We start from the raw sequence: 24,755 nt of genomic DNA, 5'->3' as shown, positions 1-24,755 counted from the left end.
AACTGCATGGAGCTTGCGTTAAGTGCACGCTCTGCCTTTGACCCTGATTTTTTTCCTGGGGTCCTAAAATGACAAAGGATCCCAGTTTACAAAGTGTAGCAACCTTAGGCCTCTTTGAGTTGGAAGGCTGCCTGTCCATTTACAGGCCTCCCTGAGCCGGGCAGCAGGCAGTCCTTGAGCCTTAACGGGGCAGCTGAGGTGCCCATTTCTTGTCAGCCACACCCCCTGCCTGATTTTCAAGTCCAAAAACCGCCCAGCATTTCTTCAAAACAGGCAGTTATGCATTGAACGAATATTGAAAAGGACCTTAGGAAGCTACTAGAGCATATTGATAAATTAGGCGAAGGGGCAAAAAATGGGCAGATGGAATTCAAATGTGGTGAATGCAAAGTGGCACATTTTGATAAAGAAGATAAGTGTATTATTACACGTTGAATGGAGGAAGGCTGAGCAATGTAGAAGAACAGAGGTATTTGTGGGTTCAGGTTCACAAAGAAAAAAGAGCAGTGCCTCAGTGGCTGAGACTATTTAAAAGACTGTTGCTGAAATACTGGGTTTTAATGGTAAGAGAGCTGGAATAGTTGAAATGTACATGAAATATACATGGAATTTTATTAAGATCGCAGTTGGTATGTGCAAGGTCTCGCTCCACACTATCCAAAATCTTTGAGGCAATAGATAGGATACAGCACAGATTCAGTCTGAGGAAATACAAAAAACAACATATATTTATATGGCACCTTAACATAATGAAATGTTCCAAAATGGTTCACAGGAGCATTATAAAACAAAGTCTGACATCGAGAAACATGGGGAGATGGTAGGACAGATGACTAAAAGCTTAGTCAAAGAGGTAGGTTTTAAGACATGTCTTGAAAAAGGGAAGCAAGGTGGAGAGGCCGAGAGGTTTGGAAAGGAGTTCCAGAGTTGGGGGCCTAGACAACTGGAAGCATAGCTGCCAATGGTGGATAATAATTGTGAATGCACAGGAGGACAGAATTAGAGGAGTGCAGATATCTTAAATGGTTGTAGCACTGGAGGAGATTTCAGAGGTAGTGAGGGGCACACCATGGAGGAAATTGAAAACAAAGATGAGAATTTTTAAATGGAAGACCTTGCTTGACTGGGAGCCAATGCAGGCCAGCAAGCACAGGCTTGGTACAAATACAAAGACGTGTTTGAAAAATGGAAGCTACTTTCATTAGAACAGGCTAGGGGATAATTTGACAGTGGTGTTTCAAATTATGAACAGATGGGGGACAGATGGCTAGAGATTGATTGTTTTTCATAGTTGAGGAGTCTTGAACAAGAGAACATAGATTTAGGATCAAATGGAAGAGACTTGAGAGAGAGACTTTGGAAATGTGTTTACACCGAGAGTTGTGACTGCAGCAGAAACCATGCCAACATTAAATTATTTGGGAGGTAACAAAAGGAAAGTGGAATAATGGGACATGGAACAGGGTAGGCTCTTGGGATTAGAATCACTGCTCACATGGAGGATAAACACCGATATGGGTAGTTTGGGCCAAGTGGCCCATTTCCTTGTTGCAGTTCTCAGTCATTCCGTGTCTGTCAAAAAAAATATCCATCATCACATGGCGAATCTAAACATTTGCTACTTACATTTGGATCCTTGCCAGCCATTTTGCATTCATCCATTTTATTGCTTGATGCTGGCCAGTGAACCTGATGAAAGATATCACAGTACTTCAACACACCATTAAAGCAATGTAGGACACAATAAATGAAAAATACAACCAATGTAGATGGGACTCCACAATGTGCTTTTTGTTAGATGTTTCGGTTAGGTATTATTACAACAGAAAGGTTGTTGGGGAGGAGAGGTCAATTAGAAAGAGGTATCAGGTGAAGAGCCTTCCTCCATTCCTGCCATAAAAAGGAAAAAAGCAGGAATTCGCCCAAGCCACTTGAATCGGTCGTCTTCTGGTACTTTAACAAATCATTCTTTTATTATCAGTTTATTTGGAAGGTAATGCAATATTGTATGATTTTTGGATGTGTTGACATGATTATGGTCAGGAATTTCCTATTAAAAGCAGCTCCTGAATTTCCTGGACTGGCTGGAGCTTCTTAAAACCCAGAGGAAACATGATAGGAAGCTTACTGTCACATCTTAGGATGCCAGAACAGTTCGATACACCCAATAATGCTCATAGATCACTGGGTGGTCCGTACAATATCACATTGCAACAGTGTTACGACAAAAGGCAGATGGAAATCTAAGAAGGAGCAGCATTAATCAGAAGTCATTTCCATGTACAAAGAACCTCAGGAAGGAAACTTACAGTAAGAGGATTCTGGCTGACACTGTTTACATTGAGAGACAGAATGTGATCTTTGCAGCCCACATATAGGCGATCTTGATCTTCATCCATTAGCAAGATTCTGTAGTCCAAAGGTTTCGAGGATAGGCTAAAAAACTGAGATGTATGAGTGGCCTTCAAATCTGTTAACAAAATATATTTAAGATAATGATTAGTTAAATATAACTGCTCGAATGAATCCTTTAAAATAAAGTACGATATGATGAAGTAAGATAACTAAAAGTAAAAGGCAGTTAAATGGTAGGTGTTCCAGCTGAGGTCCCAATTCTCCCTCTCCATTATTAAGACTGTTAGTATATCTTCCAACAGCTTGCCTAACATCAAGCCTTGGATAAGTTGCAATTTCCTTCAGATTGGTGTTCGCAAAACCGATTTTTAGATCCCACCATCCTCCATGTGTCTCTAGCTCCAACTCCATCAATCTTCCCATTTACCCTGTTGGACTGCATCTACCTCCACATCCATGGTATTCTTTTCAAGCTCGTATTTCTCCTCACTCAGGGTGTCACCACGAATGCACTTCTCCACTTTGAGAATTGTCTGCTTCAAGAGCTACCACTTCCAATCCAATGTTGAAACTCTAATCCAGATCTTCATCAGCTGAAGAGTTAACTTTTCATAACCTCCACAATTCACATGTTTGCTCGAAATCTGCAGTCCATGGTCACTGCTACGCAAAGACCTATACACCCATCACCCACATCCCTGAAGAACTCCATTAGCTTTTTGTACATCTGTTTAAAAATTCCAAGTTCCTTTCCCACTTCTTCAAATACATTCACAAATTCACTCTGCGCTATCTGAGTGCCCTCCTGCAGTCACGTGTATCTCCACTTCCCTCACTGTTCAGTACACCTTTTGCTCTACCATCAGCAACTGATTATTTCATCACTAAACCCCTGCATTGTGGATACTTGTTTTAAAACCACTCTCCTATCTCTGTGACTTGCCTTCAAAAGTCCTGTAAAAGAGCCTACCGAGGAAATTCCACAGGATTCCGGTGACTTTTTGCCACCAAGTCAATGGAAGACAGGCAGGTGTTTTAGGTAAATGGCCATCTAAATGTTCCCTTGGAGTCTCCCACTTGCTTGATATATAGAAAGTGCAACAGAAAACAACAGTTGTAGCCCTGCGTAATACAGGCTCTCCAAGTGACCCCTAAAAATTCATTCTTCTTTGTACCGTGTCCAGGCCTCTTCCTTGTAGAAGCTGTGAAATATTCCATTACATATATTATGTACACGCGAGATACATGTTTTATTGATTTCTTGGGCGTGATCCAATGGTTACACTGTGCCCGGAAAGCAGCTCGATGTGGCACAGCATGGCCAATAAAAGCCGGGAGACCCTACTCCCGGGTTCTCATTCAAAACTCAGCTACTTGTGTCCGAACTCGCACCAAATTCACTCACCTCCTGCTCTCACCGATCTCCTAGTTAAATGACCTCTGTCGTTTAATATTCTCACCCCTGTTTTAAAATCCTTCCATGGCCCAGCTTTCTCTTCCCGAGCTCTGCAATCTCTACCAGCCCTATAAAGCCTCCGAGACATCTGTTCTTCTCAATGTTCTCCACTGCTGGTGGTTGTCCTTTCAGTTGGATGAAGCCCCACGCTCTGGAATTCCATCGCTGAAACCTCATCGCCCCTCACTTCCTTTTCCTTCTTTAAGATACTCCTTACAATCTACCTCTTTGAACAAGCTTTTGAATAAATATGTGCTGCCTATAATTCAAGACATCACTATTTTCTACAATTTCTTCAAAATTCTCCTCTGTGCAGAGACCCTTTTGGGACGTACTGGGTGGCAAGTCTCACAGTAGCACAGTACAGTAAAACTACGTCCTCCAGAGGTTCTTGCTTTACATAGGAACTTTAGTAACTTGAGGAAGCCAGCAGTAAGAGATCAGAGGTTTATTTAACTATTTACAATATTCTGTTCAAGGCAGCAACTCTCTCCCAGTACAGTCCTTGCTGGGAAAACTAACCACACCAGACCCTGCTTTGGGCCAGCTTTTATGTTCGTTTGTAACTAGCTTCAGCTGGGTGGCATCCGACCTTTCTCTGGGAAGCTCGTGCTCTTCGGGTCCTATGGGAAGATTAACAATGTTTCCCCCATGGTCTCTGTGAGGGTTATAACAGGAACATAGGAACAGGAGTAGGCCATCCAGCCCTTCGAGTTCATCCCGCCATTTAATGAGATCATGGCTGGTCTATGGCCTAACTCTATGTATCTGCCTTTGGCGCATATCCCTTAATATCTTTGCTTAGCAAAAATCTATCGCTGATTTGAAATTAACTGTGGTAGTATGACTAGAGGTACTATGATACCTGGGAATGTGAGCTACCATTGGTGGAGAAGGCTCGCTTCTCATTGGCCCAAGTGTTTGCCTTTTCATTGGTCAAGACGTAAGGTAACTCCGCTCAATGAGGCGGGGTATAAGAACCCGTGTTTCCCAGCGGCCATCCTTCTTTCTGTACTCGAGCATCTTGTAGATTAAAGCCTTCGATTCGGACTACTCCTTCGTTTCTGTAGTTATTGATCGCGCATCATTAACAACTGTTTTAACTTCAACTGTTGTTTGTGGGAGGGAGTTCTGAACCTCCACCACCCTTTGAGTATTTCCTAACATCTAACCTGAACAGTCTGGCCCTAATTGTTTCTTTGCTCCAATGTAAAATCGGACCATATCTCGGAATTCCAGTTATATTTGCACGAAAACAGGGGTGTTGATGCGAAGTGCAACATTTCACACCAACACGACAATTATAATTTGACTGCACCCTTAGCTATTCAATCATGTTCTGAAAGGAGCTGGCTGAAAGAAGTTGACTGCTCCAAACAGCATGAGGGAGATTAATTGTCAGTATATGCATTCATTAACTTAAAATACTTCAGCAACCCTAATAGTTTCAATTGTGTGTGTTCATTCCAGTCCCTCCCATTGTCAGGCTCTGAGATTTCTACAAGCTTGTTTCCCTCACTGATGTAATCAGCATTCATTGGGTCACAAATATTCGGAGAGATGAACAATGGTGCCTTAAAGTAAGAATATTTAGCACAATTCTTTATACAAGTAATTGGTTTTGAAAAGAAACATGATAAGGGGGGAAGAACAAAGAAGAACATTTATCTGTTTTTTTTTCAGAGGCTGTTCCGAAACCTGACAGAAATGTATTCATTTTCTCAACAAGCAAGGTCAATGCATTACAATGTCCTTTCACAGACTTGGTAGATCTACATTAATCTCTGGCCGTGTATAAATATAGTCTTGTGGTCCCCATTCAGAAAGTTCTTCCTGCCTTCTGAATGAAGCAGGGTGAAAACGTTGTTTGTCAGTCAGCAAGCAGTCTCGATCTTTACAAAATATGTTTTCAACACAACACCAGTGAAGTGTGAAAGTGGAAAGTTAGAGCGGTCCCTTGTCCAAAAATGGATTGGGGTTTGCTGCTATTGCCTAGAATGCTGCAGCTCATTTGATTCCTGAAGCTGTGAAGTTGCAGCTTGCAGTCTGTTCACGCTCACAAGCTTCAGTATCTAAATAAATAAGTCTGGATTTCGAACAGGCACCAAGAAAAATGTTAGGTCCGATTTATGTGGTGCGTCCAGCATTTCACCAGGTTTCTCTGGAATTGCTAAGTGTGAAACCTGCTGGGACCCTGAGCCCATCAATCACTCACAACTGGCTTGTCGCACTGAGTGCGATCTCCAAGTTCCTGCCTGTACAGTGGCAGGCCGGATCAAAATATCCCCAGCAGAAGGGAGCTCAACATTTTGTGGTCGGTTCAACATATTCCAGCTTCCCTTTAACAAACTACGCAAGGGAAAAAAAAAAGTTCCTGAGCCACAGGATGTCTTTCCAGCTGGCAAAAGATGTTTGGCAGGCTGGAGGGTAAAAGAAAAGGGAGGTCACAAATAGGTACTTGTAACAGAGAACCTGAGGCACTCAGTGATTCCCATAAAAACACTTTAGTTGCTATTTTAACTTGACGCGTGGATCAAGTGACTGGGAGCCAAACAGAGCAGTAAAAACCCTTCTTACTTTTGTCAGCATGAGGCCCAGGAGATTTTAACTCCCAGTCTTCATAGGGTTCGCCCCCCAGTTAATTCCCACCAAAAGCCACAGGGAAGTAGGTGTGGTTAACCACGGTATTGCATTGTATGGCATTGTATTGTATTGTGCATGCCTAGGCTTGTCCAGGCTGGCTCCGCCTGTGGCTCTTCCCCTCAGGCTTATATATAAAGGTGGCAAGTCTCCACCTCCGACCCAGTTCGGGTCCAGAGGCAGCAGGCTTGCTGTTTAGTGTATTAAAGCCTCAGTTACGTTCATCACTCGTCGTGTGTTATTGATGGTGTATCAGCGGGAGCTGATGAGCAGGCAGGAGCTCAATGTCAAGTAGCAGGAAGCCATATTTGGAACTGAAGAAACAGTCCCCAAGCACTTGGATAAGTGAGTTTCCGGAGTGCTCCCGGAATGGTGTCAGGGAATGGGTGGCCTAAAACCTTATTGCAGGATCAGCAACAGCATACCATTCACAACTTTTTGTGGGCCTGGGGGGGGGGGGGGGGGGGGGGGGGGGGGGGAGGTATGGGGCAGTGTGGGGGGGGGGGGGGGGGGGGCTTCACAGAAAGGAAAGAGCAGATTAAAACTTTCACGAGACCTGCCATTGAATTCCCGCAGGTAATTTTAACAGCCCATGTACGTCTCAGGTGCGCGCTTCTCCGAGGAAAGTTACAGTTGCTCTTTCGCTTCATGGCTTTGAATTAGCCTTGTCATTTTCCCTTTCTTCCTGTGAGCTCTATTGTAGATCGGCAGACAGTTTTAAAATGTCTTCCGATAGGGGTGGCACTCTGCTCCCCCTGCTGGGCACTCATCCTGTTTGTGTAGGGTTTTCCAGACACGGAGAGTATTTCAATACGGTAAGTGATACACGTTTTCCCAATTTTACAGGGTTTCTTTTCACTGTGATTTCTTTTTCCTGTCTGGCGTATTGAATCGTCTCACACATTTTTTCCCGGGACATTCACTTGCCCCACGACAAACCATTTTGTTTAGCTTCCCAAGCACGGCCTGCCATGCTAGCTGGACTGCCTTTGTGAGAGATAAACCTTCCCTCATTTGCAAGACATCTGATTGGGTTTCATCCAAGGTCCCAACTATTGCACAATCGGGTATTAATTCATCTTTGAGGATCCTGCAGTCGCAATTTTATGCGAGCATGCAGACGTCACTTATAAATGAATTTGTAAAGATGCATGTTCACAGACTTCATTAGAAACAAAAAAAGGTATTTATTAGTTAGAAACATTGTACAGAGGCCAGCAACCAACTCTGCCCCCCTCCTCCATCCCCCTCCCCCAACTGCCCAAGAGCAGCCCACCAGCTGCCCCAGTCCCTACACATCTTCCACGTGTCTTCTAGATGGCTTCTGTGTAAGGGAGTGCTACAGCACCTGGGGTTTACCCACTCTCAGTCCCAATTGGTCCCTCAAACCAGGTGACCCTCTTCTGCTGTGTCGCCCTTAATGGGACAATCACCACAAACCACCACAGAATCCATGCATTCACCCAGTTTTTGTTTACTCTTCTTAAATTGTGCTCTGTCGATTATTTTTTTTTTTTCGAACACTGGTGCGGAGAATAGCGGGGTTCGTAAATTTTTACGGCCACGCTAGTCCGACGCCCTCCCGCTATTCTCCCCCCCCCCCACGCCCGACTCCCGATATGAATCGCTGCCGCCGTTTTTTTACGGCGAGCAGCGATTCTCAGCTGGCCGATGGGCCGAGTTCCAAGCCCTTTACGGCCGTTTTTATGAACGGCAAACACACCTGGTCTGGCCGTTCGTAAAAACGGCCGTAAAGTCCCGATCTTGCCAACCATGGCACCGATTGGCGCGGCAGTACCACGGCCGTGCCAAGGGTGCCATGGGCCCGCGATCGGTGCCCACCGATCGCGGGCAGCGGGTCCGATTTCCGCGCACTCTGTCCTTCCGCCGCCCCGCTGTATCACTTTGCGGGGCGGCTGAGGGGCATCCTGGCCCGCGCATGCGGGGGTTTCGCGCAAATGCGCGATGACGTCATCCGCGCATGCGCGGTTTGGAGTCTTCCAATCCGCGCATGCGCGGCTGACGTCATGTGACGCGTCAGCCGGCGCAAACTCTGGCAAGCGGGCTTAACGAATTTCGTTAAGCCCGCGATGCCGGAGTTCACGGCCACGGCATACTAGCCCCGACCGGGGACCAGAATCGGTTCCCGGTCGGGGAGGGGGAGGCTGGCGTCAAACCCGCCCGGATTTGACGCCAGCCTTACGATTTCTCCCTGTCTGGGAGAATCACGCCCCACATGTTTGGAGGACATAATTATATGAGTTGAAGCTTCAGTGACTGCCTGTCTCACTATTACGTTGTCTGCAATAGCCGCTAATACATAAAGCAAAGTATAGACCTGGGGCGGGCCTGATGGGGGGAGGGGCTTCTAACCCCGAGGGGGGGGGGTGACCTCCGCTGTGGCCTGGCCCGCGATCGGGGGCCTACCGATCGGCGGGCCGGCCCCGCGGGCTGAGGGCCTCTTTTGCTCCACACCGCCCCCTGTAGCTGTACACCATGTTGCGTCGGGGCCGGCGCGGAGAAGGAAGCCACTGTGCATGTGGCCAATTGCGCTGGTCGTGGTGTGCATGTGCGCATTTGCGCTGGTCGCAGCACGCATGTGCAGACCCGTGGCGCCCATTTGAGGCTGGTATCGGCAGCTGGAGCGGTGTGAATCGCTTCAGTGCTGTGCTGGCCTCCTGTTAGACTCAGAATAGCTGCTCTTGGGGATCTGTTGACACCGTCGTAAAACGCAATGGCGTTTACGACGGCGTCAATACTTAGCCTCAGGATCAGAGAATCTCGTCCCTGTTTCTTTTGTTTCTTCTTATGTAAACCTGAAGCAGTTCTGTACCTGGAGAATATTTCCTCCATTGTACCAATGTTGAGCCAGTTTTAAGCCATCAGCATTTCAGAAAGGTTTTGGAAGTTAATATAGACTTCACATTTGTCCAAAACTCTGGATCTGTTTCTGCTTCTGCAGTTTGGCATGCAGATTGTAATCTGTATTCACTGCAGTCTGGACTCTAGGGCTGGGCGCCAGCCTGCATCCGCTGTACCCATTTTCTCCATTCACAGTGGAGTCTTCGATCTATTTTTCTTCTGAACCTTTTCCCATGGATTTGTTGGCCTTTCAGTTCTACAGTCTTCTCTTGAAGTTTGTCTGGATCTTTACACTCTGTCCACTGCCCCATGTTTTTTCTTGAGTTCAGGGTCTGGATGGGGTTTCTTTAGGGTTTGCCTATTTCCCTAAGAGTGCTACCATGGACCGTTATTTGTAAAATATCCTTGTTTATTGACAGGCCTATTTATATCTCAGTGTCAACACAAGGTTGTACTTTCGCTAACCACCAGACCTCAGTTACTTTTAAAAAAATATATATTATTGAGGCATATATATTGAAATACATCAAACATTACCATAAAAAAGCAAGCAAACAGGAATGCAAATAATCAAAACAAATAAATATCTAACACCCCACCGTCCTGCCTCCCGCTCCCAACTCCTACCTCCTTCTTTAATCCCCCCCCCCCCCCCCCCCCCCCCCCACCACTGCACTGCTGACATCTTAACTGTTTCCGAAGAACTCGATGAACGGCTGCCATCTCTGAACAACCACCTCCACAGATCCTCTCAAGGTGAACTTTATCTTCTCCAGACTGAGGAACTCTGCTCGGTCACTCACCCAAACCCCCGGTTTCGGCGGCACCGAGTCCTGCCGTTCCAATAAAATCCGTCTCTGGCCTACCAGGGAGGCAAAGGTCAAAACATCGGCCTCCCTCGCCCCCTGGACTCCCACATATTCTGATACTCTGAAGATCGCCACTTCTGGACTCGGGACCACCTTCACCCTCAACACCTCCGTCATAACGTCAGCGAACCCTCGTCAGAATCTCCGCCAGAATCCCTCAAGCTTCGGACAGGCCCAAAACATGTGGACATGATTAGCGTGCCCAGCCGCGTACTGCCCACACCTATCCTGCACCCCTTCAAAAAAACCTGTTCATCCTGGCCACAGTCATATGCGCCCTGTGAACCACTTTAAGCTGATTAAGGCTAAGTCTAACACACAAAGAGGATGCGTTCATTCTCTTCAAAGCCTCCTCCCACAACCCAGCCTCCACCTCCTTCCCTAACTCTTCCTCCAACTTGCGCTTCACTACCCCTATCAGTGCTCTCTCCCAATCCATTAACTCTTTATAGATTTCCGACACTCTGCCCTCACCTACCCCTGTTTTTGACGCCATCTTGTCCTGTAGCCCCTGGAGCTGCAGGTGGGGAAAGGTCGGTTACTTAATCACGTGACATTTTGTCACAGTTACATCGGTAGCAGGTGCTCCTGATGATATCCCGCTACTCTACTTAAAGCACCTTTGTTTTAGTTCCACAAATTAGAGTTAGCTTGACCACACATTGGCAACATAGTCAGTTTTCCAAGTGGATTTCAGAAGGATTCTATTCATTATGATCGCTAATTGGGAGGTTTACATTCCCTTTGTACGTTTTGCATTCATTAAATCCTAAGGCAATGATCGAGCCGACAGGAGCCTAACTCTCACACCAATGCCCTTTTGTAATCAAAATTCAGTCTCCATACATGTAAATTCAGGAAGGCCCTATCCAGGGGGGAAATTCCACTGACGGTGGGATGAATTGCATATCTCGCTTGATTTGGCATAATTAGCCATTTAATCCAATTGAGCATCCAACCAGAAATGTTGGACATCTTTCAAGATGGAGTCTGGGACCCTCAGGATTGTGTTTCACAAACCAATTGTTTTGTTTATTTATTCTGTAAGTCTGTGATGACTTTCTCACTGAATTGCTTTGAGCTGTAAGTCAAGTGCCTGTCTTCTACAAATAAAGGGTGCGTTGTTGTGTAAAGATGTTACATATGGTTCTCATTTCAGTTATAGTAATATTTACGTTAAATCACTGGATTGACAGCTCGGCCAGTGTGACAGGTGGCTGCAGGTTTAGACTCCCTTGTCAGCAGTTGGAAGTGATTGATCTTCTCTTTCAAATAGGTCCAATATCCTGTCATTAGTTTAAATCACAACCGTACAAAACTAATACCCAAAGTACAACAATTACTGGCACAATTAATGCAGGGTATGCTTGGTTAATTCTCATGGTTACAGTGGCATAACGGCATTGTCGCTGGACTAGTAATTCAGAGAATCCCTACAGTGCAAAAGGAGGACATTCGGCCCATCAAGTCTGCACTGACTATTGGAAAGAAGACCCTACTTAAGCCATGCCTCACCCTATCCCTGTAACGTAGTAACCCCGGGTGGAATTCTCTGATAATGGGGCTATGTCCCCACGCCCGCAGGAAAACGGGGTGCGAATCACTCTGGACTTTCCTGGAGAAAGACCAGAGTGATTCTCCATTTTGAGGGTGTTTGCAGGGCCCCGGAGTGCTCCCTGCAGCTCCGGCTACTGATATGGGGCCCTGCACTTCCGGCCGCGGGTCCGGGCTTGTGCACGACGACTGCATGTAGCGGCGGCCCCACGCAATATGGCGGATCCACACAGCGGGCCAGCCCCAACAATATAGCTCACCCCCCCCCCCCCCCCCAGATCACGTGCGCCTGCCGATCGGTGGCCCCCGATCGCGAGCCTGGCCGTCCTGGAGGCCCCCCCCGGTGTTGGATCCCCCCGCTCCCCACCAGGGCGGAAGCGGACTGTGTCTGCAGCCACCACTCCGAGTGCCTGCCGGGTTGTACCGTGAGTGAACCATGCCAGCGGGAACTAGCCGAGTTCCCGCCGGAGGATAGCCGCGGGGGCCTCTTTCAATGGCCCCTGTCTGGTGCTGATTCTCCCCGGAGAATCGTGCGAAGGCGTCGAAACCGATCAAGAGTCTGACGCGCCATTCTCCTCCCCCGCGCCAAGCGCGATTGCGGCGCGGAGGCTCAGAGAATCCTGGCCCCCATCTAACCTTTTGGGCACGAAGGGGCAATTTAGCATGGCAAATCCACCTAAACTGCACATCTTTGGATGGTGGAAGGAAACAGGAGCATCCATAGAAAACTCACACCGACACGGGGAGAAAGTGCAAACTCCACACAGATAGTCACCCAAATCCGGAATTGAACCCAGGTCCCTGGCTCTGTGAGACAGCAGTGCTGACCACTGTGCCATTCTACAGGTCTGCGACTCTGCAACCTACTGCCCAGGAATCGATAGTGAAGCACAGAAACAACTAGTCGTACCATGAAGACAATCAGACATCAGCAGACCTGCATACTGTGACCTTTCTCAGTTCAGTTGGGAGGAAAACATTCCTGTTACAACAGAATTTAGTGCACCCAGCTAAAGCTGGAGACAAGTTATATGAAGAGTTAATGACGGTCCTGCAAGACCATTACTCTCCCCAGCCACTATTAATAGTTGAAAGGTTCCACTTGCATCCTCGCGCTCAGGAGGAAGGGGAAAACATTTCACAACTTGTTGTATCACTGTGAAAGCCGGCAAAGTACTGTGAAATGGCCAGACTCTGTATAATACACTTCACGACCGATTAGCTTGTGGCTTCAGGAATAAAGCCATCCAAAGCAAATTCTTGACTGAAGATGCATTAACCCTAAAATTTGAGTTAATGTCCATAAGATAGAGTCTGTGAGAAGCGGGCCCACCAAGAACCTTCCATGTTATCATTGCAACCAAGTGGGACATATGGCTGGAGATTGTTGGAGCAAGGAGAATAAATGCTAAAATTGTGGTAAAGTTGTTCACATTGCCAAGATATGTTGTTCACACCAACCTTCATCAGCACAAAAGAAGTGTACCAAAAAAATACTGCAAAGTCCACAGGGCAAGTTTACCAGTTCAGTGATCCAACTGAAGACTCACCGAGAGCCAAAGGTCAAGTCAGCTTAGGGAATTTAAGCTCAGCATTTTAGCAGTACAAGGAGACCAGCAATGATTTTGGGTCGATCCACAAGTAAAAGGGCACACTATTATGATGGAAGTGGAAATTGGTGCTGCAGTATGACTTATACCTGAATCTATATACCTCAGAAATGGAAGTTTCTGCCAGTACAGCCATCTGATGTAGTCTTGAGGACATATACCGAGGAGGCTGTGCCGCTGAAGGGCTTCATCAAGGTGACTGCGGAGGTTAACAAGCAGAAAGTGGAGTTGTCTCTTCATATTGTTCAAGGAAACTTTCCAACATTGTTTTGGAGGTCTTGGTGAAAAAAGATTAAGCTAAACTAGGCTATCATGAACCATCGTGTTGATTTTATGAAAGATTTTCAGCCACTTCTGAGAAAGTATACATTATTCGACAAGTCACTTGGATCTGTGACTGGGGTTGAAGTAAAACTCAAGATAAAGGCAGACAGCATGCCTAAGTGTTTGAAAGCATGTATCCTGCCTTATGTTATTTGACCTGAAGTGGAAGAAGAACTTGAGAGGGTACTGAAGACAGGTGTCTGAGCTTGATACCACCAGCGATTGGGAAATCCCAACTGTTCCTGTATTATAGAAGGGTGGTTCAGTACGAATATGTGGGGATTTCAAAACGACTACGAACCCTGGGCGGAATTCTCCGCAAGGCCCAACACCGTCGTGAAACCTGGAGAGGTTCACAACGTCGTTGGAAGCCTCTCCCGGCCCCCTATTCTCCTGTACCCGGAGGGATAGGCGGGCCATACCGGGAAACTCAGCGGCCGGGCCTTGTCCCTGGCTTCAAGGCCCGGCGTGCCAAGAATGACGCCGCAGCGGAGCCTAATGACATCAGCCGCGCATGCGCGGGTTGCACAGCTCAAACCCGCTCATGCGCGGTTGCCGTCTTTCCCCTCAGCTACCCCGCAAGACGTGGCAGCTTGATCTTGCGGGGCGGCGGAGGGGAAAAAGTGCATCCCCTTGAGATGCCGGCCTGACGATCGGTGGGCACCGATTGCGGGCCAGTCCCCTCCCGAGCACGGTCGTGGTGCTCGATCCCCGATCCGCCCCCCCTAGGCCCCGCACTTACCTGGCACGCCATGTTCACGACGGCAGCCACCCGGTGTGGTTGCCGCCGTCGTGAACAGGTCAGGAACGGCAGGCTGCCCGGCCCATCCGGGTCGGAGAATTCCGGGCTGCCGTGAAAAACGGCGGCCCGCGTTTCTCCGAGCAGCGTGTCGGAAAACCGGACACGCCATTTTGGGGGGTGGGAGAATAGCGGGAGATGCGGGAGCGAACCTCCTGCTATTCTCCCACCCATCGTGGTTGCGGAGAATCTCGGCCCCTGTATTATGTGCTGATCAGTACCCTCGACCACTTACTGACGATCTTTCTGCAGGCCTTTAAGGTAGCCAAAAATTCAGCAAAATTGACCTCCATTAAGCCTATCTGCAAATGAATGTAATAATAATAATCTTTATTGTCACAAGTAGGCTTACATTAACAATGCAATGAAGTTACTGTGAAAAGCCCCCTAGTTGCCACATTCCGGCGCCTGTTCGGGTACACAGAGGGAGAATTCAGATTGTCCAAATTACCAAACAGCAGCATGTCTTTCGGGACCAGTGGGAGGAAACCGGAGCACACGGAGGAAACCCATGCAGACATGCGGCGAACGTGCAGACTCGGCACAGACAGTGACCCAGCCGGGAATCGAACCTGGCACCCTGGCGCTGTGAAGCCATAGTGCTGTAGCTCGTGAGTCTCAACCGTTGTTTAAAAAAATGTTTTTATCCCATCCTTAAAGTTAAAGTTACAAAGGCAATGCGCAGAGTGGACAGGGTAAACCCTTAATCCATCTCATTGCTTACTTCAAAAACCAATTCAAATTCAAATTGAAGCCAATTCATGTATCCACAAGAGGGTCATGCAAGAGCCAAGCTGACAAGAAAAGTCATCGCAACTCATCTTGGGCTTGATCTTAGCCAAAAGGTCGAAAAGCGCTGAGTCTCAACCGTTATTAACCATAGTAACTCACAAGGGTCTGTTATGTTACCGGAGGCTTCCGTTCAGGATAACATCAGCAGTGGCTCGCTTCCAGTGATATATGGATCAGATCTTGAGCGGGCTATCAGGTGTGCAATATTACCTGGATGACATTTTGACCACCGTTTCTAACGGTGAAGAGCGTGTAAAGAACCTGGGCCGGGATTCTCCCTTACCCGGGGGGGGGGGGGCGGGGGATCCCGGCGTGATGGTGTGGCATGAACCACTCCGGCGTCGGGCCGCCCCAAAGGTGCGGGAGTCTCCGCACCTTTAGGGGCCAAGCCCTAACATTGAGGGGCTAGGCCCGCGCCGGAGTGGTTCCCGTCCCGCCGGCTGGCGTGGAAGGCCTTTGGCGTCACGTCATCCAGGACCGAAGGGACCTCACCGGCCGGCGGAAGTCCGCGCATGCGCCGGAGCGTCGGGCTGCTGACGTCAATCCGCGCATGCGCAGGGAAGGGGGTCACTTCCGCCTCCGCCATGGTGAAGACTATGGCGAAGGTGGAAGGAAAAGAGTGCCCCCACGGCACAGGCCCGACCGCCGATCGGTGGGCCCTGATCGCGGGCCAGGCCACCGTACCCCCCGGGGCCAGATCGGCCCGCACCCCTCCCAGGACCCCGGAGCCCGCCCGCGCCGCCTGGTCCCGCCGGTAAGGTAGGTGGTTTAATCCACGCCGCCGGGAGAGGCATGACAGCAGCGGGACTTCGGCCCATCGCGGGCCGGAGAATCGCCGGGGGGGGGCGCCGACCGGCGCGGCACAATTCTCGCCCCCGCCGAATCTCTGGTGCTGGAGACTTCAGGACACGGCAGAGGCAGGATTGACGCCGGTCCCCGGCAATTCTCCGACCCTGCCGGGGCCGGGGCGGAGAATCTCGCTCCAGGAAGCTAATCTTTCAAGGCTACAAAATCTCAGGGTCAAGAAGGAGAAGTGCGGATTTTTAAAATCTTCTATTCACTATCTTGGGCACATCACCGATCAAGATGGTCTGTACAAAGAATCTAAGAAGATATTGGAGATCCTGGATGCTCCACGACTGCAGAACATCACTCAGTTAAGATCATTTCTCGGATTACTGAATTACTGTGGAAAGTTTGTACCACATTTAGCAACAAGATTGAAGTCTTTTCACACGTTGCTTTGTAAAAACTAAGCTTGCCTGTGGACGAATGATTGTGAGGATGCTTACCCAAATGTCAAAAAATATTACAAGTCTGACCATCACACCTAAACACCAATTTTTGGACTGCATAAGGGAACACTTTCACCCGCTGCTAGTCGATTACAAATTTGGGTGCTAATCCTGTCAGCACACGATCATATCATCCAATATCGTGGATCTGAACATCATGCAAACATAGTCGCTTTGTCTAGACTGTGGCAGTAAGATCAACAAGACCAAAAAGATAAGTAGGTATCTAATGAACATGTCAATGATATATTCCATCTATCTCATGTGGAAAATGTTCCAATAACGTTTCCTCAGGTGCAAAAATTTACCCAAACAGATCCATTGATGGGGAATCTGTTAGACATGTTTCAAAACATCACTCTAACACAAGAGCACAGAAAGAATCCAGACCTTAAACCCTATCTTACCAGGCATCTTGAGTTGATAGTACAAAATGGAGTTTTAGAGTAACCATTCTGTCGTGTATGCAAAGTAGAATCCTGGAACTGCATGAGGGCCATCATGGTGTTGTTAGAATGAAGGTGTTGGTGAGAAGCTACTTCTGATCGCCCAAGTTGGATGCCCAAATAGAGAAGGTGGTGTTATGTCAATCCTGTGTTGCATGGAGAAATGTACTTCCACTACAACCTTTGCATCCATGGGAATGCCCACCAGAACAGTCGAAGGACACATGTTTGTGGTTGTGAGTGATGCGCATCCCAAGTGGCCGGAGGTTGACGTCATGAAATTGACAACTACGGAACAGACCATAGGAGGCTTAACGAGGTATTTGCAAGATTCAGGTTACCTGAACAACTCATGGGTGATGACAATACTCAGTTAACATCAGCCAAATGCGATGACTACCTGAAGGGGTGTGGCATCCCCATATCAAATCTGCCCCCTAACATCCAAGTACCAATGGCTTAGCTGAAAATGTCATACAATCGCTCAAACATGCAGTGAAGCTTTCAAGGGATAAAGGCTCTCCACCTAAATGTGCAATAGTTTTCTAATGACATCCAGAAACATTGCGCATTCAACAACACATAGCTCACCGACTATACTGATGTTCAAAAGGAAACTACACACACAGTTCAACCTTTTAACTCCCCTTCAACTTCAAAGATAGCCAGGCAACAACGTCACTGCAAGTGGTTAGAAGTGAAAAACTTTGCAAAAGCAGAGTCTTTGTGGGAAACATGTCCTTGCGCGAAACTATACATCAGGCGAAAAATGGACTCCAGCAATCATACTAGCCACAATGGGTCAGATTTCATATACTGTGCGAACTGGCGATGAACGAATTCAGCGTCAACACACTATTATGTCTGCATGTAGCGAGCGTACAGAATCTATACCAAATGTTTTCACCACAGAGAGTATGGATAGTTTCTGAGTTGGTTTCACCAGCTGTAACAGCGACCAGTCTACGGGAAAACATTCCTAGTACCCCGAACAGGCAAGTTCCTGAACGTCGTGTTCGGCCAAAATAAGACAGACGTCCACACTAACTAATGTACATATGCATCTGTAACATAACAATGTTAGTTATGGCAGAATGAGTTGGATTTGTGTTAAATTGTTTGATTAAGTAAAAATGCTGGGGACACTAAAGGAGCAAAGAGTGAGGGATGTAATGTATCAGAGTAAGACCATTGGCTGGTGTAATGTCATGTGTTCTGCAATGACATCTTTGGAGTGTTTTAGGGACGTTTGTGAAGTTCACCATTGTACCCTGTTTAAGCAACATCCTGTAAATAAACCCCCTGCACTGTGTCATATGAATCCGATGTGCGCCAGCTCTGGTTCTTTTGCTTTATGGCTACAACAAAGAATACAACAAGGAGTAGGTCATTCGACCCTTCAAGCCTGCTCCACCATTCAATATGATCATGGCTGATCCTGTAACTCAGCAGCATTCTCTCGTGCTCTCCCCATATCCCTCGACAACCGTCGAGACTAGAAATCTGTTTCCTTCTTAAATATATTCAGTGATTTGGCCTCCGCAGCCTTCTGTGGTGGAGAAACAGAAATGTTGTTCAACAATTCTCTTCTTTTCCCATTCCTGTCCCAATAAGAAAGCCTGATTATCCCAGGCCTTTACCAGGATGTGTTACAAACTGCTCACTGGTAGATAGTGAAGAAGCAGTGGGTCGACTGCCCTTTTTCCTCATATTTCCTTATATTCCATGGGTTCTTTCCTTATGTTCCATAGCTGACATTGGGCCTTCACAAGCTGGTTTTTGCTGAACCTCCAGCAAAGTCACAGTTGTGGAACCAGGGCAGCTCAGAGGAATTCCTCGGTCGACATTTACCTATTGTCCTGGCCAATATGTATCCCTCATTTATCGTAAAAAAGCCCAGATTATCCTGTCATTATCGCCTTACTGTTTGTGCGAGCTTGCTGTGGGCTGCCAAGTTTCCTACATTGCAAAAGCAACCATACTTCAAAGAGCACTTCATTAGTTGTAGAGTGCACTGGGATAGCCTGAGGTGGTGAAAGGTGCTATAGACACGCACGTCTTTTTCTCTTACTTGATGCTCTCAGTACCCTTCAGTCGTGACATGTAATCTGTTCACCTCACCACTGATGCAATTATCTGTATTCTGTTACCGACAGGTGCTTATCCTCACAAAATAGTCACCGATAAACTGAGAAGGCCACTTAAACCGCCAGTGAGCACAGCTCACCAACAAGAGAACAATAAGCTGCACTGAGAAACTATGGGTGTGTTTACAGTTCTTCAGTAAATGCAACTCATACAGCTTGTGGCGCGGGTGTGAATGACACGCGCTGAAAAGAGACTGGAGGAATAAAAATCATTTTGGAAAAATAGGCTAAAGGTTGGGTGGAGTTGTTGAATTTTTCCTCCGTGAAATACTTGAGATTTTGGTCTAAGAGCAACAATTTTTCCCAGTTTTGTTGAAAGATGACTCCTAGTCACTGTCCATTGCCAAACAGCTGCTTCAGTCACATCTGCCAAAGGGTTTGTGACTGACTTTTCCAGAATGTCTTAGTTTCAGTCAAACTGAAAACAACTATTGGCAAACAGCTTTCAGATGTTTATATTTTAATGTAAAACGTGCTCAGTTATAGACTGCTCTGCAACATTCATCAAATTTTCAGCGCTATGGTACTTATTTCACTTCTGTCAAGAAAATCCCAATTGCAATGAATCTGATTGCCTGTCGTTACTGCAGGACATGGATGTTTGATGTCATTTTGAAATGGGATTGACAATTGAAGACTTCGTCCATTGTAATGATATTCTGCAACCACTTTAAGGATGATAACTAACATTTAGTTGCTTTGAAAACAACAATTTTAATACTTTGCAATGTTTTTCACGATTCGATCGCTCTGCAGATCAGATTGGTTAATATCTTTTGTATTTCTGTGAAGTTACACTCATTACGCCTTTGTGACCTTAAAAACTTGATTCAATTTTATATGCATGCTAAACTCCATTTTCAGTTGCAGGGCAGTACAGTCTTACTAAGACAAACAGGTAAGGCAGTTGTAATGTTTGGCCCACTCTTGGATATTGGGCGCGATCCTCCGGCCAAGCTGCACCGGAAAACCAGCTCGCTGCGCCGCACCACAGCATGGCCGGTGAAAGCCGGAGACCCCGCTACCAGGATCGACCCGGCTCGCAACACCTCGCCAGACTCAATGCACTCTCGCAAGACTTTGCAAGAGGAATGCCGCCCACAATGGGCGGGATCACTTTTTAGCAAATCTTCATATTAGAGCAGGTCAGTAAACCTCACTTTAATGTGCAGATTCCTGAGGTACCTGAGGATTTGGGATTCAATCACTTCACCTCGGTGACTTCAGGCGAGCGCTGTTTGGTATTGAAGAAAAACACCTTTGACCACAAGGCAATGAAGCAGTGGTCAGCACGTAATGTCCTCGAGGTCCTCAGGGAAAAGGAGACTGTGGAGGACGTTGGATGGTTCCCTGAGCCGACTGTCAGAGTCATCTGGCAGAATGCCTTATCACCAGAACTTTCAAACAAGCACCAAGACCTAGCTTGGCTGGTGGTGAGAAGGGCCCTCACCGTCAGATTCTTCATGTGCACCCGAAGGCTCAGCACCGTTGCATGCTGCCCTCGGAGTGGTTGTGGGGGAAAATGAGACGATCACCCATCTCCTTGTGGAATGTGCCTTGAATTGTCCTCGACCGAGTGTTGCAGACTGGCACATTCCAAGGTCCAGGACTACGTGCTGAGGGACGCACTCAAGCTTGGGGCAGCTGTCGTCAAGGCGTAATGGGGAAAGACCACTGTGTAAGGTCTTCCAACAAATGTACACCGAGGGGCTGGTAACAGTGTAAAACCCCTCGGTCTGGGTCATTAACACTCCAAAGTATAAAAGAAACATGACAATGTAAATATTTAAGAAAGAATTGTAACGTAAAGAGGGATATGTGTGTAATGTCATCCCAATTGAATGGAAGAAAGTCAAGTGAATGTGTAACTTTGATGGAACTGTACAGTCAAGACAATTCAAAATGTTCTGTAATGTTTATTAGAGATTTTATGAATAAAGTATGGGCGTGATTCTCCGCCCCCCACGCCGGGTGGGAGAATAGCGGGAGGGCCTCCCGACATTTTTCACGCCCTCCCGCTATTCTCCCCCCCCCCCCCACGCCACGAATCGCTGCTCGCCGTTTTTTACGGCGAGCGGCGATTCTCCGAGGCTGATGGGCTGAGCGGCCGGGCCTTCACGCCCGTTTCAACACGGCAGCAAACACACCTGCTCGCTGCCGTCGTGAAACGGGCGCCAAATGCCCATTTGGGGCATCTGGGGGCCCGATTGGCACGGCAGTATGACGGCCGTGCCAAGGGGGGCATAGGCCTGCGATTGGTGCACACTGATCGCGGGCCGTGCGTCCGTAACAGACGCACTCTTTTCCCTCCGCCGCTCCACAAGATCAAGCCGCCACGTCTTGCGGGGCGGCTGAGGGTAAAGACGCTAACTGTGCATGCGCGGGTTGGCATTGTCCGACCTGCGCATGCGCGGCCGACGTCATTGGCCGCGTCAGCCGGCGTGACGCTTGACGTGCGGCCGTGACGCACGGGGCCGCACTCCTAGTCCCGCCCGGGGGGGAGAATCGGCCCCGGAAGTGGGCGTGAAGGCTACCGTGGGTCACGGCCTCGCCCACTTTTTGAAAAAAAAAAATTGGTCCCCATAAACTGGGAGCAGTATGGCACTCGTGGAGGTCTCCAAAGAGATCGGAGGTCCCCAGATGCATCCCCTTTGGGCAGGGTAGTGCCCTGGCACTGCTGGTGCCACCTTAGATTTTATATTCAATGAAAGTTTTCAACACAATAAGAGGAAAAGGAAGGGCAGATTAAATCTATTTCTGCCTGTTGGGTAGGGTAGTCTAGATCTGGGAGACAAACATTGCAGAAGTGAAATTAGAAACAAGGAACTCTGAACTCATTAGCAAACAGCAATTGATACTAAATCGATTGTTAAATGTTAAATCTGAAAAAAAAACCCAATAAAAACATTTATTTAAAAAAAAATGTTTTAATCTGAGACTGATAATACCTCGGTATATGGAACAAGGACAGGTATATAGAATTAAATCACAGATTACTAATGATCTTATTGACTGCAGAACTGAGGCTCAGTGACACTTTCCTCTTATCTTTCTATTCACGACTTCACCTCTCAGTCCCAAGAACTCTTCCTTCATGTCAACAGGCTGTTTGATATCTCTACATCTCGTCCTGCAGACTTTTTATGCCACTTGTACACGTTCCTCAACCGCTAGTCTTCTTCTCATGTATCCAAGATTCATGCAAGAGGTGTTGACACAAAATATTCATTAGAGACCATGATTGCAATTTTGAAATATCCTACAGGAAGCAATGTTGTCTCCTTCGTCTCAGGGGTACAGAAGTAGATTAATGATAATGAGGAGGAGGGAATAGTCCTTCTTTGTAGCGACATTATGGATTCTTTGTTTTCATGCAGGAACAGATGGAGTATGTTACAGTTTCATTATTATCAGCAGCAGATACCAGCTAAGAAGTAGCCAAGGGCTGCACAGTGTCTTCCCCTCCACAGAGCTCTGGTGACAGGACAGGACTGGAATAAATATGCAGCACGGTAGCATACTGGTTAGCACAGTTGCTTCATAGCTCCAGGGTCCCAGGTTCGATTCCCGGCTTGGGTTCACTGTCTGTGTGGAGTCTGCACGTTCTCCCCGTGTTCATCTGGGGGCTCCGGTTTCCTCCCACAGTCCAAAGATGTGCAGGTTAGGTGGATTGGCCATTCTAAATTGTCCTTGGTGTCCAACAAGGTTAGGTGGGGCTACTGAGTTACAGGGATAGGGTAGAGGCATGGGGATAAAGTAGGGTGCTCTTTCCAAGGCCCGGTGCAGACTCGATGGGACGAATGGCCCCCTTCTGCACTGTAAATTCTATGATTCTATGAAAAAACAACCCACTTGTTGGCTTCCAGACCATGGCAGTCAGGATGCATGCAGCTTTCAAGGCTTTTATGATCAGATTCCTGTCACTGGGCCAGCCACTTTGCTGATCAACAGGGTCACAGATCCGGTGTCCCGTGGAGCGTGACGGCCGCAGTCTTCATGCTTGATATTACTGCTCCTCGAAGGCAGCACATGAAGGTGTTGGGCCTCCCCTCCCCTTCACACAAATTGAATTTGGAAAGTGACACCAGGCTGTTCAGGAGCAAACTTCCGAAATGCAAACAGGAGAAAGTCGCAGCCTGGAGCATGCTACCTTAGGGATGAAAATCGCCTCAGATCATGAGCTTTCTGGACAGAATGAGCAGCCAACCAGTTTATTCAATCCTGACTCTCAGGCTTATGTGAGGACAAGCCCTAACAGAGATCAAATGCAAGAGGTTTAGAATAGAGGACAAAACCTTTATCTACGGAGCATTGAGACTTGGGAACTCACTTCGACATTTGATAGAAAAATTGTCAACATTCAAGATTAGATTGGAGAAATGGATGATGGAAAAAGGTCTCAAAGGGCATGGAAACATGGTGGCCAAATGCGATTCAAACTACTTTCTTGCAAGGAAGGTCAATGCCAATGTGGACTGGTTGCGCTGAATGGTCTATTTCTTTGTGGTAATTTCAATGCCAGGTTTCCTCTGGGGGTGGAGTAATACCTAGGGACAGTTGCATCCTTCTCACGTGGCATCAAACTCTCCATTCTGAACTGTTCCTCCTCCTCACTAATGCTAAATAAAGATATGCCCACAGGTGATGACATACCTGCTTCAGAGAAGATCGCACTATTGGTAGGGGTATGGGTCATGGCGTTGAGGACCTGGGTTCGATCACGGCCCCGGGTCACTGCCTGTGTGGAGTTTGCACATTGTTCCCCTGTCTGTGTGGGTCTCACCCCCACAACCCAAAGATGTGCAGGTTAGGTGGATTGGCCATGCTAAATTGTCCCTTAATTGGAAAATAAATGAATAGGGTACTCTAAATTTAAAAAAATGGGAGGGTGGGTAAATGGGCCTGATGGTGGAATAACCTCAGCAGAAGCAAGCAGAGGTGGTTATAGGCAAATAATATCGATAGCCAGCTTCTTGGAGAGTGAGATGGGGGAGAAAGAGGGCCTAGTGGAAATATAAAGTAACTTGCTTAGTAGCTGATAAAGAAAGATAGATCACCTTTTCGGTTGGATTCATCCACCAGTTGCGATGAAGAGTTACACATTGAGTACGAGCTTCCTCAAATGCTGACTGAACCGTTACATATTTCCATCATTCCTGTTTTTCAAATCAGATATTTCCACTATTTGCTGTTCTTTTCTTTAGAATTGCATTCATTCGAACAGTTTGGGATGACAACTCAACCATACAGACGCTCTGGAACAATCCATTCTGCAAAATATTTAGTCTTTTAAAAATTAACCCGGGGGTGTGGGGAGGGGCTTGTTGGCGGAATGGAACTGAAAAGTAATAGCATCATTGCCTCATCATCAGTTCACTGTGCTGCACCTTTGTTTATGAATCTTGATTAAAAAACACCTTGTTGATTTGACAGGGATCCTTTAAGAGTTAAGACTGAATATGCTTCAATCTCACTTGTAGTTCTGGCAATTTTTCATAAAGTTAGATGACTTTTTGAAACTTCTTCTCTTACACTACGTAAGCTCAGACATTGCCAGGTCTGCTGTGAGGGTTGCCAATGCATTAAGGATGACTTTTGAGGATGAC

General features: G+C 47.2%; 1 protein-coding gene across 10 annotated transcripts in view; it reads right to left on the bottom strand.

Moving 5' to 3' along the window:
* Positions 1–24,755, bottom strand: part of sema3c (sema domain, immunoglobulin domain (Ig), short basic domain, secreted, (semaphorin) 3C) — a 191,747-nt gene that overhangs the window by 84,282 nt on the left and 82,710 nt on the right. For all 10 annotated transcript variants that reach the window (XM_038811493.1, XM_038811489.1, XM_038811488.1 and 7 more), the window contains 2 exons: positions 2,310–2,470; positions 1,627–1,689 (listed from right to left, as the gene is read on the bottom strand). In XM_038811493.1, coding sequence (XP_038667421.1) covers positions 1,627–1,689; positions 2,310–2,470 — 224 coding nt within the window. The remainder of the gene's footprint in view (positions 1–1,626; positions 1,690–2,309; positions 2,471–24,755) is intronic.

The sequence above is a fragment of the Scyliorhinus canicula genome, chromosome 11, assembly GCF_902713615.1.
Source record: "Scyliorhinus canicula chromosome 11, sScyCan1.1, whole genome shotgun sequence".
NCBI classification, from domain to species: domain Eukaryota; kingdom Metazoa; phylum Chordata; class Chondrichthyes; order Carcharhiniformes; family Scyliorhinidae; genus Scyliorhinus; species Scyliorhinus canicula.
This window is presented reverse-complemented; position numbering and strand designations above follow the sequence as displayed.